Raw genomic sequence first — 19124 nt, 5'->3', positions numbered from 1 at the left:
TTTTAAGATCGCTGCAAAAAAGTATTTCTTCTCTTTTATTTATAAACCATATGTGAAGTATAACGCAAAACGCAAGTTAACGAAATCGCATCCTTTTCAAGCGCAGCAGCGAAAGGGGCTGCATTCTTTGCCGGCATGCAGAGGTATGCACATTCGTTTGTATGTTTGTAACATTACTAACATGCATTAAGTAAAGTTTTAGTAAACAAGAAGAAGGTATGCATTATATTTTACTCATCCAGGTCGAAAAACAACGAAAGCAGAAACAAGAGATTTTCAGTACCTGAATGGAAATGCACTGGTACTTAAATACATAACTACTTATGTATGCTTATAAGATCTTTGTCTTTTAATTAATCGCAGTGCAATCTATTTATGTATGTATATTTTATACATGTCATTGTAATATGTTTAACAAAATGGTTATTTTTCGCAAAGCGAATTCTAATGAAACTCCTAGTATATTAATAATCAAATGGCACTTACCAATGTGTTGAAAATTATAATCATTATGTTTGCATATGTTGGGGATATAAAACAATGGGAACGAGCAGCAATCAGTTGTTGTTGTTGTAGCGACAGAATTCTGCCATCAGTCGGCGGCAGCGCTTCCGGAGCAGCAAAGAAGCTTATTGTATACATTTAAAGTATCAATGTTCAAAAAATATAAAATAAATATTAACTATTAATTAATTTATTTATGATTTACTATATACATATGTACATACATACCTCTCTATAGTTGTAGCAACGAAACTCCAGCAAGACCTTAACCTTGCCTTTTTAGGTTATTTTTTCGGATAATTTATAAATGAAATACACTTCTCCAATAAAGTTAAATAAATATAAACTTAAATTAATTAGTATGGTAAAGTAACTATTAATTAAAATATACCTCTTTATAGTTGTGGCAGAAAAACTTTAAGCAAGCGTTGACCTTGATATATTTGCTGGTTTTGACGGCCTTTTTTATAAATGAAATACTCGTACATTTCTCCAATAAAGTTGAACTATTTGCAAGTATTTATTATTACTTATTTATCTGTACATACATATGGACTATTTCATAAACAATTTGCTGGCAGACATTCTATTATTCGATCACTTATTAATTTAAAGAATTATTCGTAAAGAGCACAATGGTAATGAGCTTCGTCTTTTAAGGCGTAGGAAATAAATATTGGAAAGTAAAGTTAAAATGGCGACAAATATTTTCAATAGACAGCGTTGCATTCATGTTGACAGTTTAAATAAAATTTGAAATACTTTTATATGTTATATGGAATTCCAATTACATTAAATTTGACTTTTCAAAAGCGTATTCAATTCAACAATAGGAACAGGAATTATTCAAATAAATTAATGCACTTAATTGCTTCCGTAGTAATTGATATTGATTTTTGCCGACAGATGTTGCTGTAAAATATAATACTCTGCTGGCATTTACTATTCAGAAAATATGCTTATTATATGCAAAATGAACTCAATATTTATTAAAAAAAGTTTCTATTAGATAACACGCATTACTTATTAAAAGTATATTATTTTTAAAGGTAAATATGTAAGCAATATACCTTCAAGAATCAACATTTTTTTCTATAAGTGCCACTATTCCATCATTTTCCAGTCGGTTTGTGAATTTGGTTTTCGCACTTGAATGCAACTCTGTGCCTGGAAGCTGTCAATTTACAGTTCCGCGTAAATTTCCGCGTCCGTAGTGGCCTAACAAGACATACTTATGAAAATTGTGTGCAAAAGTGCAAATTTTTAAGTAGTTTATAGTAAATGTTATTATTAAAAGTGTTGTGTTTCGTTATTTAATGAAATATTGTCTTTAGCATAGTGTTTAGTGTATTTTTACAGTGAATGCAGAGCGGCGTAAAAGTCGCTTCATGTATGGACATGCAGATGCATGTATGTGTATATGAAACTGTGTTAAATATATGCATATGTACAAACGCTGGCTAGGCATTGCTGTTTAATTAATACAGTGGCACTCTAAATGTTCTTACAAATTGTGGTAAGCAAAACAAAGCATTTATTATTCAGTAAAAGTTTGTGCAAACAAATTTGCTAAGCTGACGTTAGCAATTTGTTGCTTATGTAGTTGTAGATGTGTTACAACTGACGTAGCGCCATCTTGTGGCGCTATTACAAGTGTTTTATTTATGCCACAGTGTACGTTTTTGCCAATTGCGGTGACAGGAAATTATGAGCACTTGCAACACATTCACAATAAATTCAAGTCAATAGTGCTATGAAATCTTTCCGTTGTAAATGATAGTGATTTAAATCAACAGATGTCGCCTTAAAATATTGTAAATTGTATTGTATTGTTGATGTAATATAACATATCGAAATTAAAGTATAATTAATATTTTGACATCTCCTATTTATCTTCTTTTATTTCCATGACTCCATGACTTTCCAGCCAATTGGGAATACCATTATTAATGTATTTTGTGCATAAAAGCAACCCTGCGCCTGGAATTTCCGCGGATTTTGTAACAGTTCCGCGTAAATGTCCGCGTCGGTAGCAGTAAAAATAGTTTAATTTAAGAAAATTGTGTTAAAAAATGTATAGTTATAGTGATTTATGATGAAACTAGTCAGTGTATGTGTTGTGTTTCATAATTAAATGAAGTGGTGACTAGGACTTTGGTGTTTTGTGTATTTTTTACAGGAACCACAGTTCAGCGCAGGAGTTGTCCTCTACATGAGTGTTTGCAGGTATATACATACATATATATAAATAAAATTCAAAAGCATTAGGTATAATAGATTTTTGCTCTTTAATTGCAGCGGCGGCAGTTCAAATGTTGTTGGGAATTAAGGTGAGTGAAAATATATTAATATTTCTTATATACATATATGTATGTATAACAAAATGTAATGCATAAAATATATAGAAATTCGACAGGCTGTCACCAGGGCTCCGTTGCCGTGTAGTTGTAGAAGAAATATAACTAATAAAAAGTGAAAACATTGCCATATAGAGGCTTTAGAATAAGTAAAGCATGGTATGGAATTTATGTTCAACGTTTATACGATCAGAAAACAAGAAAGGGTTGAATTCCTGCCGTACTCATAGTTCCAAGGGCGACCCGGTGCTCTGCAATAAATTTTGCAGTTTTTATCTCCAACAATTACTGAATCCCATATACTCCTCTGGCCCCAATTTTCGTTCTACGGCGCCCTGCATACTTTCATGTTAAAGAAATATCAAATTTTAGTTACATAGTGTGTTCAATGTATTTCTTCAATTTATTTGATTTCAGTTCATTATACCATTTTCAATACAATTTAGACAAATTCTTCAATTCCATAGCTTACTATTCCACAATCGGTTTAAATAAGTTCCTTTTTCATACAATTTGTATTAGCTTATAAAGTTAAGTTAACTTAAAATGCAACTATTAGTGTTTTACTAAACGTTCACTTGTTAATACTAACGACAAGTAGCATGCTTCAGTGTAAATAGGGTAAACGTAGTTATGTATATTATTCATTTTATTTTTACTTTAATATAATAGTTTAAAAAGTTAGTGGTTTTTTCGGTTTATATTTCGTGATATGGTTTCCTGCGAGTATACACATACGCATATACATATTTAGGTGGTTAATATATTCAAATACAATTCGATTTACAAATATTTTGATTTAATACATCTATTATTTAAATGTTTCTTTGCATTCACTGCAAGTTTTTGCATTTTTTTCTTAAACATAAACCTTCAATTGGCATACCTCAGTGCACTTTGCAAATAAAAACTCGGCTCTCTTAACTTTCATTTGTGCACAATTACATTTCTTATCACCGATTCGTATTCAAGGCGCCCATTCACACGCTCTCACATAATTTCAAGTTTAATTCTTACTATATACCTTTGTTATTTCATTGCTCTGTAGCCGTGTGCTAACTTTTGAACTCAAACTTAATGCATATTTTTAGAAACTTTTAAATTCGTGCTTAATATGTATTTCTCACTGATACACAAAAAAATCGTACTTATATTTAGACACGTGCATAAGCAAACATTCGCTTTTAGTTTTATTTTTATAATTTTTTTTTTGATTTGGCTATAAGGAGCTATTTGGGTTCGTTAACGCGTTGCTTCTCATACTATAACAATTCGCTCAAATATCCTCAACATACGGTTGATTGTCGTTGTTGCTTACTGTATAGTGGTAAAATGCGCCGCCATGTGTTTTATTATACAACGCAGCTAAGACGGAATTATCCTCGTTGCTGCTTCTAGCTGCTGCCTCTGTTGCAGCACTCTTACCACTCAAGCAATTAGCAGCAAATGCAGGAAACTTTGCTTGCTGCCTTAAATATGTATTATTCGCTTTCACATCGACAACATGATCGTGTAGCATATCTTCAGTACTGCTGTTTTCACAACTTTTATCAACACTTCCTCTCTTCCCGCTACCCAAACGGTGTTGGTTATTGTAAAAGAGTTTGTTGTTATACTTGTTAATTACATTATTGTTATTATTGTTGTGATATATGTTTAAATTACTGCCACAATTTATGGCTTGTTGGCATTTTCTTGCTGTAAGAAAGTAAGAAGAGAGTGAGTGAATGACTTGAAGTAAAAAAAGATTTGAATGCGTTCAAGTTTGCATATTTTTATATATTAGATTATAGCCAGTATATCCCCAAATTGATTTCTGTTTTGCATTTGCAAGCTGAAGTTTAAATTTTTGCACTTTAATTTTTCAAATTAGACCATAATTTTGAGTTTCCCATATATTTTATATGGAATTTTTGAAATTTTGCAATAAATTTGATTAACTTTCACAATAAATAAATCTACAACTTTGAAGAACTGATATTATAATACCTTACTTTAATAGTTCTACTTATGTACGCAGTTAACGTTCTGCATCAATTGTACTATGTTCATATGGTACACCAGGTCGTATGTGGAACATGTATAAATCTCATGCATGCATGTTCATGTCCATTGATGTATAACTTTAACTGTGTATGAATTGTCAACCAATGTTTTTATCAAAATTTTGTATTGAAACATAAATTTTTCAAAGATTGTTGATTTACTTGCATAAAACAAAATATCGAAACTAAAAAAATAAATATGATTTAGACACAGTTTCTATTACAAAAAAAGAAAAATTTTACATTGGCTAGGCAAAATTTAAACTTCATTGGAGGTTTGCAAAACAAAAGCAATCGAATTGGGAAATAACGGACACACTAACACATGTATTTGTAAATGTGTAGAATTTGGACTGACTTTTAGTGGTTCATTTTATGCACATGTATGAACAGCATGACAACAAAACAACAACAGCATGAGTATGAGCAAAAATTTGGCCAATACGAAAATGAGGTTATATTTTTTGAGAAATACAAAATTATTTGCTGGCATAACAAAATTAATTCCTACAAAGGATTTATATAAAAATTGTTGCATTGCTTTAATATAAATATTTGCGGTTCACTTGCCTAAATTGGCACACAAGCGCAAGGATATTGTGTTGATTGTTTGAAGACTTGTATGAATGTAATCTCTTTGTAAATTATCAACAAAAGCAATATCTAAATGTGTGCCTGCTAAATGGACCTTTAAAGCAGAGCCCAGCGTAAAATCGCGTATTGTGTAAATTGGAAAATACGCTCGGCTCGGCTTTGAGCGTCCACTCTGCGTGCAACCTACAGTTTTAACAAGTCATTGCTAAAATACGTGAACCAATCGTTATGTTAGTCATTTCTAGTCGCCAAACATTTAGAATAACAGTGTCTCAATTATGTAATTTTTGGAGCGCTTGTTCAAAAACAAAAATTATATATATAATAATAGATTGTCTAGAGTTAGCATATTTAAATTACAAAATATAAATGATTTTCACTATTGTGCTTTATTTGCAATTTCATAAATGTTGTAATTAATACGTTTAAATTTACATGGTATCGTTGCTAAACATTTTATTTGGCTAAGATTTGGTAATTTTTAGTACTGTAAAAAATGGTAATATATATTTTTAATGCTCAAATCATGAGCTAACATATATTTAGTATATTTGAGTAAACGTTTATAAGCATTATGTCACATGTTTTTATGCCGTTCCGTATAATTTGTCACATTTTTTCAAAAATTTTCAACATTTTTCAAAATTTTTGCCACGGCTTGTCTGCAATGGCATACATATATGTATAATACATACATACAATCGCGTTCAAAAAACTTAAGCTTACAAATCAAATATGCTGTGTATAGAAATATGTGCCAAAAGTGTTCATAATGCATATTCTCCTATTTTAGCACAAAGTGTAATCATGCATAAATTTTTATTAAATAATCTGTATGCCTTGCGTTTAATTTCACAAGCAATTTCACTTCAATTTCATTTAAGTACATTTGTGCATACAAAAAAGTTGCAGTTGCAGTTGCAAACTAATCCAATAATTTACATAAATACATATTTTACAAAAACCATTTTTACATACATACATATGTTGTATGTAAAAGTATGTATATATTTATATATTGCGTTACCAGGTATTTGAGTAGTGTTTTTAGCATTGCATCTGAGGTGGTTTGGTTGCTTGTTGCTTAAATTATAATTACTAATTTTGTATATACAAATTTTAATTTATAATAGAATTATGCTAAGCGTAGGTACTCAAAGTTGCTTTAATATTGCATAGAAGCTAACAATGTTCATAAATTAATACACCAAAACCTAATTCGTTGTGAATTTGAAAGTTAAAAAAAAATAATACGTTATTAGTTATAAAAAAATTAAATTATTAAGTAAAATTCATGAATTTTCATTGTAATTCCTTTTATATATTCGTTATATTTTGCCTTACGTCTAATATTTCGCTAAATTGTATTTGCGCTGAGCGATATGTTTATGTTTGGTCTAATTTAGATCATGTGCGACAATAAGCAACGACTAACATCCCGATTGGCGCGATGCAAGTGACCTTGATAAGTATGTTGTTGTTGGTATACAACTACTGGAGGTGCTTGTGCTTCGTTTTGTTGCTGATAATTGGAAGCATTAATTACTTGCTGTTGTTGTTGTTGTTGCTGTTGCCACAGCTGATCGTGCTGTTGTGTTGTGTTATAATGTGTATTACTTGTTGTATTGGTGGTTTGATTGGTGAGATTTGCTGCGCCGTTATTGACATCTACCTGTGGTTGCTGTTGCTGTTGTATGTCCTCAGTATCCATTAGACAAGACTGTGTGCCAATTTGTGTAGAGGGGAGCGAGAAGAAATCTGTAAAAACATACACATACATGTTGATAAAACACACAATGTATAAAGCAGCATGCATTTACTTAAAGCGTGTAGGCAACAATATAGTTTAAAACAAAAATATTTATAATAGCGGTAAAAAATCAGCAAAAACAAAGTGGATCGGAGGTTAAGAAAAATTTTCCATATTTCAGGCATAGGTAATTACAATATTACTAAAACAATTCATAACACCTTATCTTGGTTTGTGCGCTGCTGCCGCGCAGTCACAGTCAGCGCTGACTCACAGCAACACTGTGCTGCCGTCAAGACCGCCGTAAGCTGCGTGACCCAAATGTATAAAAATAAATGTGCTGTAAACGCAAAACCAAAAAATACACATAGTTGCTGAACAGCTTTTTTTTCTTTGTCGATAAAAAATTATCAACTTTTTTTGCACGCGAACGTCAGCAGCGTCGGCATCGCGCTGCTGCTTTGCAGATACCGGTCGCATTAAGAATGTGCGGCGCATTTTTAATTAATTAGTGAGCAATTGTGTGTCGATATGTATATATTTATTATAATGGCACATTTCTATATATGCTTGTCTGTATATAAAAGCAAAAAGTGCAGTGCAATTTAGATAAACTGCAGAATTAATCAAACGTCAATGTTTAGCAGAACATGACAGTTGGGGCGAAACAGTTTTTTATTTGTATTTGTATTTGCATTTGTCAAGCTATTTTGCATTGTGACTAACAATCAATAGCGCGACAGGTGTGTTGGGGGTGGAGGTGGCACTTAACAATGTTATGACAAGGTGGCTTGGCATATGTACGTGTATGCATGTACATATGTTTATATGTATGAATGTAAGCTTAATACAAATGGTATTAATAATACAAAAAATATTTAAATTATTATGGAAAGTGAATAGGTTATAAATACACGTGTTTATATGTAAAATTTATAGATATTTATACCCTAAACAGGGTAATTATTAATATTAAGTTTGTCATGATGTTTGATGATCACTATTGACCACTATATCTTTTTATTTGAAGAGATATTTTCACAAAATTCAAATTTTACAGGGATTATTGCCGAATCCAACGGTACAATCTCCGATAAAATTGTTCAGATTGAACCATTATAGCATATGTATAGCTGCCATACTAACTGTTCGATCAAATCAAGATAATGATCTTTTTATTCTTTTATACTAGAAGAAATCCATATGTGAAAGGTATTTATCTTGGGTGCAGCCGTAATTAACGGTTTTGTTGTTTTCTATACATACATACATATGTACATGTGGACTTAGAGACTATTGATATACTTCCTTTACTCTACATTGTATATTCACCTTTGTGGTGTAATAAATAAATCAATATCGTGCAATAATCAATTAGTCTTACTACAACAATTTTTTTCCTATTGTGATATGAAAATCTTTTGCAAAAAAAAATTATTATACTGAAGCACGTAAAGTTATTTACTTTAAATTAACTTATAGACAGACAATCCCCACTTCTACCATAAAAAAAATTATTTTAACTTACACAGCTAGAGAAGCTATCTTATCATTTTTTTAATAAAATTATGTGTCGGGCCTCCGCTATCTACATTGAAATTGTTTTTGTACTATCAACCATGTGCGCACAAGCAAATAAAAAAAAACACGCGGCAAAAATTTCTATTAAATGCTTTTTGAGGGGGGCTCATCAAAGCCATCAACTTAGAGTTGTTCCTACATATGCACATATGTTTGCACATTTATACGTATGTATATATGTATGTATGTATGTAAGGTGCTGACACAATACTAATTCCCAGCCATGCAAAAACGCTTGAACGAGTCATTAAAATGTTTAGCATAATATAATATACATGTACATACATACATATATAAGGTGAGTGAAATATCACGTACATACATATATACATACATATATGCATGTACATACATATGTTTGAATGGAAATATACCATTTAAAGCTATTTTTAATTTTTAAGCGAAATTTCATGCTTGTACTTAGAAACAAAACCGAAACCAGAAGAATGTGGGAAATCTTAGTGTAATATATGTATGTATTTATACATATTTTAAACTAAGTTTCGTATGAACATACATACATATAATTATGTGAAATATAATTTTTTTATTAGTCCGGGTCAATTTTGATCAGAGGTTAAGATTTGCGTTTTACTTTTAAAAATTTTAAAAAATTTGAAATCATTGTGAATGCTTGTGCGATTTTTTATTTTGTTAATAGTTTTTGTAAGTCCGGGTCAATTTTGATCAGATGTTAAGGCTTGTGTTTTAGTTTGAAAATTTGTAATAAAATTAAAAAAATTGAAGACTTGTTCTTTAGTTTGAAAATATTTAACAAAATTGAAATCAGTGTGATCTTATACGATTTTTTTCATTAATTGAGTTTGTAGATTTTTTTAATCAGTCCGGTTAAAATTTGATCAGTTGTTAAAATTTGTGTTTTAGTTTGAAAATATTTAACAAAATTGAACACAGTTGTGCGTATACGACATTCTTATTGCTTGTTGGGTTATTTGTTGCCTAATCATTAAAGAAACGTTGTTGCTGCATACTTTGTTTCGGCCTTGCTAGACTAACGGCTAGCAAACTATTAGGCAATGTGCCGTTGTAACATAAAGCACCTACAACGTGGATTATATTAAATGTAATACTTGTAATTTTCCACAATACAAATATAGAAAATGTAAATAGATAAGCCAAACATTGAGTGAGCAACAAATTTTAGTTGAAGGAAAAGTAAAGTGTATAAATTATGGCAGCGTGTTTAAAAGAAAAAGTAGAAAACGTAATAAAATTTCTTTTTTCTAAAAAAAAAAATAGTTTACGCGCACATTTATTAAATTTTTCTTTTTAAATTAAAACGTAAATCTTAACATCTGATCAATCCGGACTGAGAAAAAAGCATTAACGATATTAATGTATTATTAAAATATTTATGCTCTCTACACTCTTCATATCTTCAACAGGGTGTATTATCTCCTAAGAAGATCGTTAAGATCGGACAACTATAACGTATAGCTACAAACAAACTGACCGATCAAAATCAATATACAATATACATACATATGTATGAATGTAGATATTTTTGTACTCTTTTAACTAAAAAAGCACCAGTGAAGGGAAGTATAGCTTCGAGTAGGCGAAGTTAAGGTCTTTTCTGGTTTTAGTTTAAAGAAATTTAAGTGAATTTAATTTTTTAATTGCACTTCATATAATTAAAAATATTAGAAAAATTGTATAAACAATATTGACCTTCAAACGTGTGAAAATGTAATTTAATTAAGTTTACTGCAACTCTTAACGAAATTCATAGCAAACAAACTACGTTTGTACATACAAACATACATATATGTACATACATACATACATACATACATGTATATGTTTACAGTTCACTCACTTGACCTCTAAATTAACGCAGAAAATAAACATTTCTTCAAGTTCTCTCACAATTACAAAAACAAAAGGAATACAAAAACAACTAGCCGTTGCAATAAACACGTACAACAAAATGAAAGCAAATATAAACACAAACCATGGAAAGCAAATAATAAAAAATCCAATAAGAATAACAACAACAATACGTAGCAAGCAAAACACACAATAAAAACAAAATCAAACAAAAAAGTCATAAATAAACAAAAGAAAAAGAATAAGGTGAATGAAATTACCATTACAATACTGCGCGGCAGCATAGTCATCGTCGTAACGGCAGCGCTTGGGCGCGCAACCATCCAAACCGGCAACTGCGACGTCACGTATGCCAACGCCGCTGTCGCAACCGTTGAGCAATGCACAGTTGGCGTAATCATCGTCGCTCACAAAGTAGCGCTTCTTGCGGCGCTGTGTGGCAGCTAGGTCGCTGCCAAATGCAGCAGCTGCGCCAGCGGTTGCAACGCCAACATCCATGCCCGTGTGCATCATCGGCAGCATGCCATTGATATCATTTGCATTTGGCACACATGTGTTATTATTGTTGTTATTATTAATATTCGTATTATTGGCGTCGTGTGTAATGCCGTTCTGCTGGTAGTTGTCACCTAGTTCATGGGCTGCATTCACATAGGAGAATCCATAATAACCGTTAGAGGAAATGTGTGACACGGGCGAAGTGCCTGTGTCGGCGGGGTTCAAGCGCTGCTGCACCACACGTGGATTAAACATGTCCATGTGCCGAGAATTGACCGGCAATTCACCATTACCAATGACTGCGCCGCCACCATGTGCCCAGCACTCAAAGTTCGTCAGCACCATTTTCGATTTTCCCACAACAAGCACAAAGTAGGTAGTAGAAATGTATGAACTGTACAAGTCCAAAAAGTGAAGTCAGCAATATAGCGTATATACGAATTGACGCAGCTGCGTTGTTGATGGAAAATTCCCAAAAAATGTGCAAGGCTTCCTCTTCCCTCCAAATTTGTGTACTACTGTCCCGCACGTTAATTCTATAAAAGACACAAGAGTGCATAAAAAACAATTATACGCTAATACTTATAAGTAGAAAATTAAAACAAAGATATTCAACAACAATTAATTGCTTTATTTTTGGCCGTTGACTTCGTTTATTATTATTTTTTTCTCACACAATATTGTTGTTGTTCTGTCTCGGCTACTTTGGCAATTAATTGATGTCAACGACGCTGACGCGAGCTTCGTAATCAAAAACACACCGCGTATACCGCTACCAATATCGCCGGTTCCCCCACCATTTATATGCATACATATGTACATACACTTGCCAGCACTTACAAACAAACACAAACACACTTGCACTCAACTCTTTGCTATTCACATCCAGCCGCCGGTCATGCGGCCCATTTGAAATTATATTATTAAATCATTTCAGAAGTAAAAACACGTTGATGCTGATGGCAGCAGTTAAAAATAAATATATATTAATAAGAAAGGCACGAATACGCTCAATACCAGTTGGAATTGGAAAAAATCCATTTATTTACTTTTTACCGTCTCCTTTCCTAAGCGTCTTCTCTACACAAAGTGCACACACACTCGCAAACAAACAGATATCCGGCTGCGGGACGCGTTCGGGAGGTGTGTAAATGTGTATGTAGTCGGTACCCAATGGGTGTTTACACGTTTCTCTTACCTTTAGACGTTTTTTTCCGTTTCAAAATACTTGTTGTAACACGTTTATTTTTTGAGGAAAACAACCACTCGCGACGACTTTTCAAATTTCACTGAATTGTTTGGTTTCCAATTTGACGGCGAATTGTATGAAAGCAAAGTGTGACCAACACAGGGTTGCATTTATGGAAATCACAAAAATTGTCGTCGGGACAGAGTTTTTTCATTTTTTAATAAAAAAATTTCAACTGTTTACTCAATTTATAAATTGAAAATAATTTAATAATTAATTTATTGAAATTTCAAAGAAAAATCGAAGCGAAGCCATGTAAGTAAAAATTATAAATTGTCGAATTTCTTCTTATAATAGTAAATTTGTATATTGTTGAATTTCATTATTTAATTATAATTTTAAATGATGTCTTTTTTGTATATATTTTTGTTAGTACTATTTTTTATGAGCATTTCTTGTTACATAGAAAATTTAACTTTTTAGACTAAAAAATATAAGTTGCAAAACCAATTCCTTATTTGACGGAAGCATTGCCTGCACGAGACACAACAGGTCGACTGCGCCATCTTCTGGTGTAAATATGCAATAAATTGAAATATGTTCTGTGGTTATCGGATTTGCTGTTTCCTTTGTGGTTGCGAATCGCGGAAGACAGTGAGCTATTGTCAGAATTTCAAGTGCTAGCAAATCGTTAGTAAAAGTTTAGCATACTGTAAGGCGGTACAACAAATATGTGTGAATTTAGAGTTAGATTTTATATTAAAATTTGTTTTATTTGCCTTGCAAGTTTTAGAGTTTAAAAACTTTTGATTATAAATTAAATATTTTTGAAATTTTTTTTAATAAATTAAGTTTTTTTAAATTAATTGTAATTTTAAATTTATTTGTGAATAAAAAATTAACAAAAATAATTCTTTATTAAAACTAAATTTAATTAACATTAATGAATTACAAATTTTAATTAATATTTTTTTTTTACTCTTGGTACCGTACTTTTGATTATTTTTATTTTAATCCGGTACTTGGGATTAAAATTTTATTTAGAACAAAAAAAAAAATAAAAATTAATTAATTAAGAAATCAAAATTAAGTTTTAGTTACAATCAATTATTTAAAAATTTAATTTAATTCAATATAAAAATTAATTAATTAAAAGATTGAAATTAGTTATGAAAAAAATAATTGGGATTTTTTTACTTCGATATTTGGGTTTAAAAAATAAAAAAATAATTAATTTTAATTAATTAATTATTTATTGGAATTATTGTTTTTTAATTGATTGTTTTTAGTTTAATTGGAATTAAAAAATAATAATATTCATTTAAAACTATTTTTTAATTAAAATTAATTAATTAAAAAACTTAAATGACTTTTTAGTTAAAATTAATTAATCGAAAATTTTAAATTAATTAATAATAAAAACATATGTATATTTTTTTTTAATTTTATTCTCGTATTTTGGTTAAATTTTTTTTTTTTAATTCGGTACTTGGGATTTAATCTTTTTTTGGCGGTTTTTTTTTGGATTACAAAAAAAATAATTAAAATTAATTAAAAAAAAATTAATTAATTTTTAATCGAAACTAATTTAATAAATAAACTAAAAAACTTAATTGATTAAATTAATTAATAATAAAAACAAATATATTTTTTTAAATTTTATTCCGTATTTTGGTTTTATTTTTTTTTTAATTCGGTACTTGGGATTTAATTGTTTTTGGCGGTATTTGGATTACAAAAAAATTAATTAAAATTTTTTAATTAATTTTAATTAATTTTTAATCAAACAACAAAAAAATTAATATATGAAAAAAAAATTAATTCAATTATTTGTTTTGCATTATTTGCAACCTTGATATACATACATATGTAGATGCATGAATATGACATTCATGGTATTCCCACTTTTGAATATGTCTCTAAATTTAGAATTCTTCAAAATACTAATTATATATACATAAGTACATATGTATATCGAAAATCAGCCACAATATTTCACGGCCGTACTAATTGAAGCATTTTATACCTTCCGATAACAAGTAGCAATAACAACAACTATGCACTCAGCAGGAGCACTTTTAGTGGCCTAGTCCATACATTTCCGGTATCATTTGTTTATATTGCAAACAAAATATCGACGGCTCGTTACAGTGGCGGCAGCATTGCTAATGCAACAATAAAGCATACACAAACAAGGAAAGGAAGGAGCATTTACAATATCATTTGTGTTATCTTGCAGTGTCAATTGCCCATTATCAGTATTATATATTGATGGAAAGAAGAAAAAAACATGCGAAAAATGTGTGTGCCCCTTATTAATCGCATTACAAAATTAATGACAAAACAATGCGGCAAACACACAAATAAATACATATGTATCTATATCTATACATACTTATGTATGTATGTATATGTGAAGGTACTCACTGGGTCAGCACAGCCTAAATTCTTTGTACATTTGAAATAATTTTATCATAAAGGAATCTCGCACAATTATAGCAGCAAGGTATTGGATGTTATTGCTTTACTTATTAACAGAGAATTCCTTTGTGCATGATTCACCTTTGAAGTAAGCTGCATGTCCTTCTTGAATGGGAAGCGCAAAGCGGGATGTCCTTCCGCCTTTCTTTAGAAACAATTGCAATTTTCCGGAAGTGCAAATTTTTACGCCAAATTATGCCTAACTACCGGAATACATAGAACCCAGTGGGGGTGTTGTTAAAAGGTGGCATTAGGCTTTTAGAAATATTTCAAGGTTTTTGAGATAATGGCGAGTCGAAAAGTGTGGGAATGTTGAGATACTAAAGGAGTTTTTCATTTATGCTTATTCTTATGAAAATGTATGAAAATATATGCTTTTAACCTTAAAAATAGCAAAACAAAATAAAAATAATTAAATAAAAAAAATGAAATTAATTTTTAGTTATAAATTTAAATTTAAATCAATTAACTACAGAATTACATTTAATTCATTAAAAAAATAATTGGAATTAAAAAAAATCAATTAGCTTTAATTAATTAATTATAATTAAATCGAATTATTATTATTTTTTAATTAATTAATTTTTAATTGAATTGGATTTAAAAAAATAATATAATTAAGAAACTAAAATTATTTTTAGTTAAAATTAATTAATCAAAATTATTATTATACAAAATTTTAATTACAAAAATTATTATTTTTTAATTTTAGCCGCGCATTTCGGGTTATTTATTTTTTAATTCGGTGTTTCAAATTAAATTTTTTTGAATTTAATTAATTAAAAAAATTATTGAGATTAATTAAAAAAATAATTGAGTTTAATTTTTTTAAACCAGTATTTGGGTAAATTCTATCACATCATGGTATAGTTTTTAATTAAGCAAAACACTCTGAATAGATTCGGTCGGTGGTGGTTTTTAGTCTGTTGGAATCATCGTTCCGTACTTCTTACGAAATGAAACTCGTGACACCATTACTGTCAAAGGAGAGCTGTATACGAGTAGATACATATATGATAATCAACTTTATATGCTCCCGATTGGAAGAAGTTGATCTTGACAACATCTGGTTTCAGATGGTCAACAAAATAAAGGAATTGGTGCTTGAGAATCGATGATTAGAAGTCAGAGATCTTTCTGGCATCGTTAGAGTAACGGAGGGATCAGTGAAGATAATTTTGAAAGATCATTTGGGCCAAAGAAAAGTGAAAGCGCGATTGGTTCCGAAATCGTTAATGTCTGTGAAACAAAGCTTTCCGACTACCAGGATGTCTTGGATCTACGCTTACAACCCGGAAACCCGACAACTCTTGGTTTTTTACATACATAGATTTTGAAGAATAAATTAAGAATTTTAAAATTATGAATAAATTCTTACTATTTTTTGCTCATAGCAGCATTATTGCGTATATTTTATAGGATCTCTGACGTTTCTTTCGGGTTGTTACAAATTTAAGGGTTGACAATTAAAATGTTAGTATTTCTAGTCCCTACCTGTTCGAAAATCTCAGGTTCTACCGAGAATGTTTGCCTTGAATTGTATAGAAATAGAAAATTTATCGCCCTTCTAAGAAAAGAAAGTGCGAGGAACTAGCCATTAAGCTTAAGTAACTTATACACATACAACAATAAAAATATATAAATATAAAACACTTCTTTTCTAAGAATTTATATTATAATTTTCTCATATAGGTACATACATATGTCTATATCTTCTCTCAAGTACAAGCTCATTTAAGGTAGCCCCTGGCTTTCTACGACTGATGCATCAATAAAGTTGCGACGAATGTCAACAGGATGTCAGTAAGCGTGACGATATCAGCGTTGGTACCAACTATCAATTACCACTCACAGACATAATAAAGGTATGAACCATAAAAATAAACATATTTATATATACTCATATACATGTATGTGTAGCGTTGTTTGGGTAATATAACCATAGCTAATGCCTTTGTTCGGATGTTAATGAAAATGTTTCGAGATAAGCAATTAACATAAGCTAGTTCAAGGACGACTAGTAGCCAAAATATGGCCTTGACATATTTGTGTTTGTGCTTTAAGATGAACGGCACATTTTTACTTAACGACTTTGACTGAAAGAAGTAGAAAATTGGCAACGCTGCACAGCTCGTTGTTAATGTCTTCATAGCAAAGCGTTGCCATAAACGCTGTGCATAGTTGTATCACTTATGCGGGCTAAGCTAAAGGACATTATTTATTTATGGTTTACAGCAAAGCGACAACGAAATCTTTCACCATGAAAGGTTACATTTCTACCTAGTCTTTATTTTCGTAAATTTTCCACGCTGTGGGACTGTTTACTTAGTAAAATCTTTAGTATTTCCTTAGTACAAGCGTACAAAATAGCGAAAACAAAGAAAATGCATGCTTAAATTGTTATTTTCTTTCACTCTACTTTTACCTCGACAAAGCGGTCTATTGGCGTAACAATTTAATCAATGCGGTAGGTCGTATGTCCTCTGGCTTAGAAACTACTAGACGCAGATAGCAGACACTCATTCAAACATAGTCATAAAGGTCCTTACTCATACATACATATATGTATGTATGTATGTACTTTGCCGCAGCGAAAAATGTGTGTTCCGTATTAAAAATACTCAATTTTCGCTTCTTAGACAAATAGTAATGTTAGTGATAGTTATTTACCTGTTAAACTGCGTTGCCTAGCCACACAACGAATTAAGCATGCGTACAAGCGAATTTTCCCAGGCTCGAAAATGCCTAAACACACAAACAAACACATGGGTGCCTTCACACATATGACGGTGCTAAAAGCAATACTCGCCATCAAACACTTAGTTTAGCTATTCGCTGATTTTATTTAGTAAACGATCTTTTCTTTCCTACCTACACGTCTCTATCTGCACTAGGTTTAGTCTAGGTACTTCGTCAATTCTAGCAAAATGCGCATAACACGGGCATTTACCCAAATATTTGTCAGAGCATTGTCGTAATTACTTTAGTCCAAGCTTTGCTGGCAACTATGCTAGCTTATCCGTTTGGTTGCAAGGTCTAGTCACGTTTGTCTTGCTGAAAATCCGCTTTGCACCCCTTGCCAATGTACGCCTAATCTCTTAAGATGAATCCTTGTAGGAGAATCTTTCGCTGGCATAATGCAACTAATATTAAGCAGCTTGAAATTTTCGTCTACTTAAAAGATAAACTTGTTGTCACCGCGTTTAGTACGCTGATTTTGTAGATAAAGACAATAGGAACGGACAGTGTAAACTATATTCATGTCTGTAGCTTTAATCTCTTTAGGCTTGTCATTAAGTAGGTGTAGCTTAGTATCTTATCTAGCTGAATCTTCTTTGCTGGGCAAGGTGCAGCAATTACAAAGGTATTATGGGTGCATAACTAAGGTGTGAGTTCCTTTAGAAATTTACTACAGTAAAATATATTGAAGGGCATATCAGTTTGCATGTTTTAGAAATCGAATTACAAAATAAAAATTCTATAACAAAAAAATGATTCTAGAGATTATTGTCTTTTAAAAACACTCATTATTTGACAAAAAAAAAAACTGTAGGCAATGACACTGGGTCTCATTGAGTCGAAAGTTTGTTTTTATATTTCATTGGGTCATTCACTAATTTCGCTTTTTAAGGCAATTTAAACAGGATTTTTTATTGTGAAAAACGTTTTATGAAATTATATGTTTGCCATTTTGATTCAATACCTTTTGGTATCTTTCGGGGAAGAGATTTTTTCCACGCTCATAAAATTTTTGATACTTGTAAGAAAAAAAAATGGTGGCTTTTGCCGCCTTTATATGAAGTGCAGCTTCTCTCATCCAAAAAATTTTGCAGAGACCAGAACAAGCACTAGTCCAAAGATACCAACTCTGGAGAATATGGTTAATGTGATGGCATATGCCATTCAAGTTGCAAAAGTTTTTGGCATATCATCAAACTTGTATGAAGTCTCTCATTATCCTGGCGGGACACTACACCTCTTCTATTGTTCAATTCTGGCCTCTTCTGTTTGAGTGCATCACTTAATTTGTTCACTTTTCACTTCAGAACTAATTGTGGTATTGTCGAGCAAAAGCTTAAAATAAACGATACCTTTGAAATCCCACCAAACCGACTACATAACCCTTTTTTGAAGATAATCGTCCTACAAAGTCGTTTGAGCTAGTTCATATTTTTTAGACCATGATCTCTTGCGCTCTATATTCTTGTAAACAACCCATTTTTCGTCGCCAGTAAAAATGCGCTTCAAAAATGGATCACGACTTCGACGTTTGA

General features: G+C 31.1%; 1 protein-coding gene across 3 annotated transcripts; it reads right to left on the bottom strand.

Annotated features, from left to right (window-relative positions):
- Positions 1–3238: 3238 nt before the first annotated feature.
- On the bottom strand, positions 3239–12485 carry LOC105227834 (uncharacterized protein DDB_G0286447). Of its 3 annotated transcripts, XM_011207369.4 has the most exons (4): positions 12379–12485; positions 10943–11716; positions 7118–7258; positions 3239–4559 (listed from the first exon to the last, which is right to left on the bottom strand). In XM_011207369.4, exons 2-4 carry the CDS (start codon positions 11523–11525, stop codon positions 4138–4140), a joined length of 1146 nt encoding a protein of 381 aa, XP_011205671.2. In that variant the 5' UTR covers positions 11526–11716; positions 12379–12485; the 3' UTR covers positions 3239–4137. The 3 variants fall into 3 exon arrangements, with proteins under 3 accessions (XP_011205671.2, XP_029406765.2, XP_049313191.1); XM_029550905.2 differs by lacking the exon at positions 12379–12485 and having other exon boundaries at positions 10943–11755; XM_049457234.1 differs by lacking the exons at positions 7118–7258; positions 12379–12485 and having other exon boundaries at positions 10943–11755.
- Positions 12486–19124: the final 6639 nt, after the last annotated feature.

Source organism: Bactrocera dorsalis, chromosome 5, assembly GCF_023373825.1.
Source record: "Bactrocera dorsalis isolate Fly_Bdor chromosome 5, ASM2337382v1, whole genome shotgun sequence".
In the NCBI taxonomy this organism is placed as follows: Eukaryota; Metazoa; Arthropoda; class Insecta; order Diptera; family Tephritidae; genus Bactrocera; species Bactrocera dorsalis.
The sequence above is the reverse complement of the archived record's forward strand: the minus strand, read 5'-3'. Positions and strand labels throughout refer to the sequence as shown.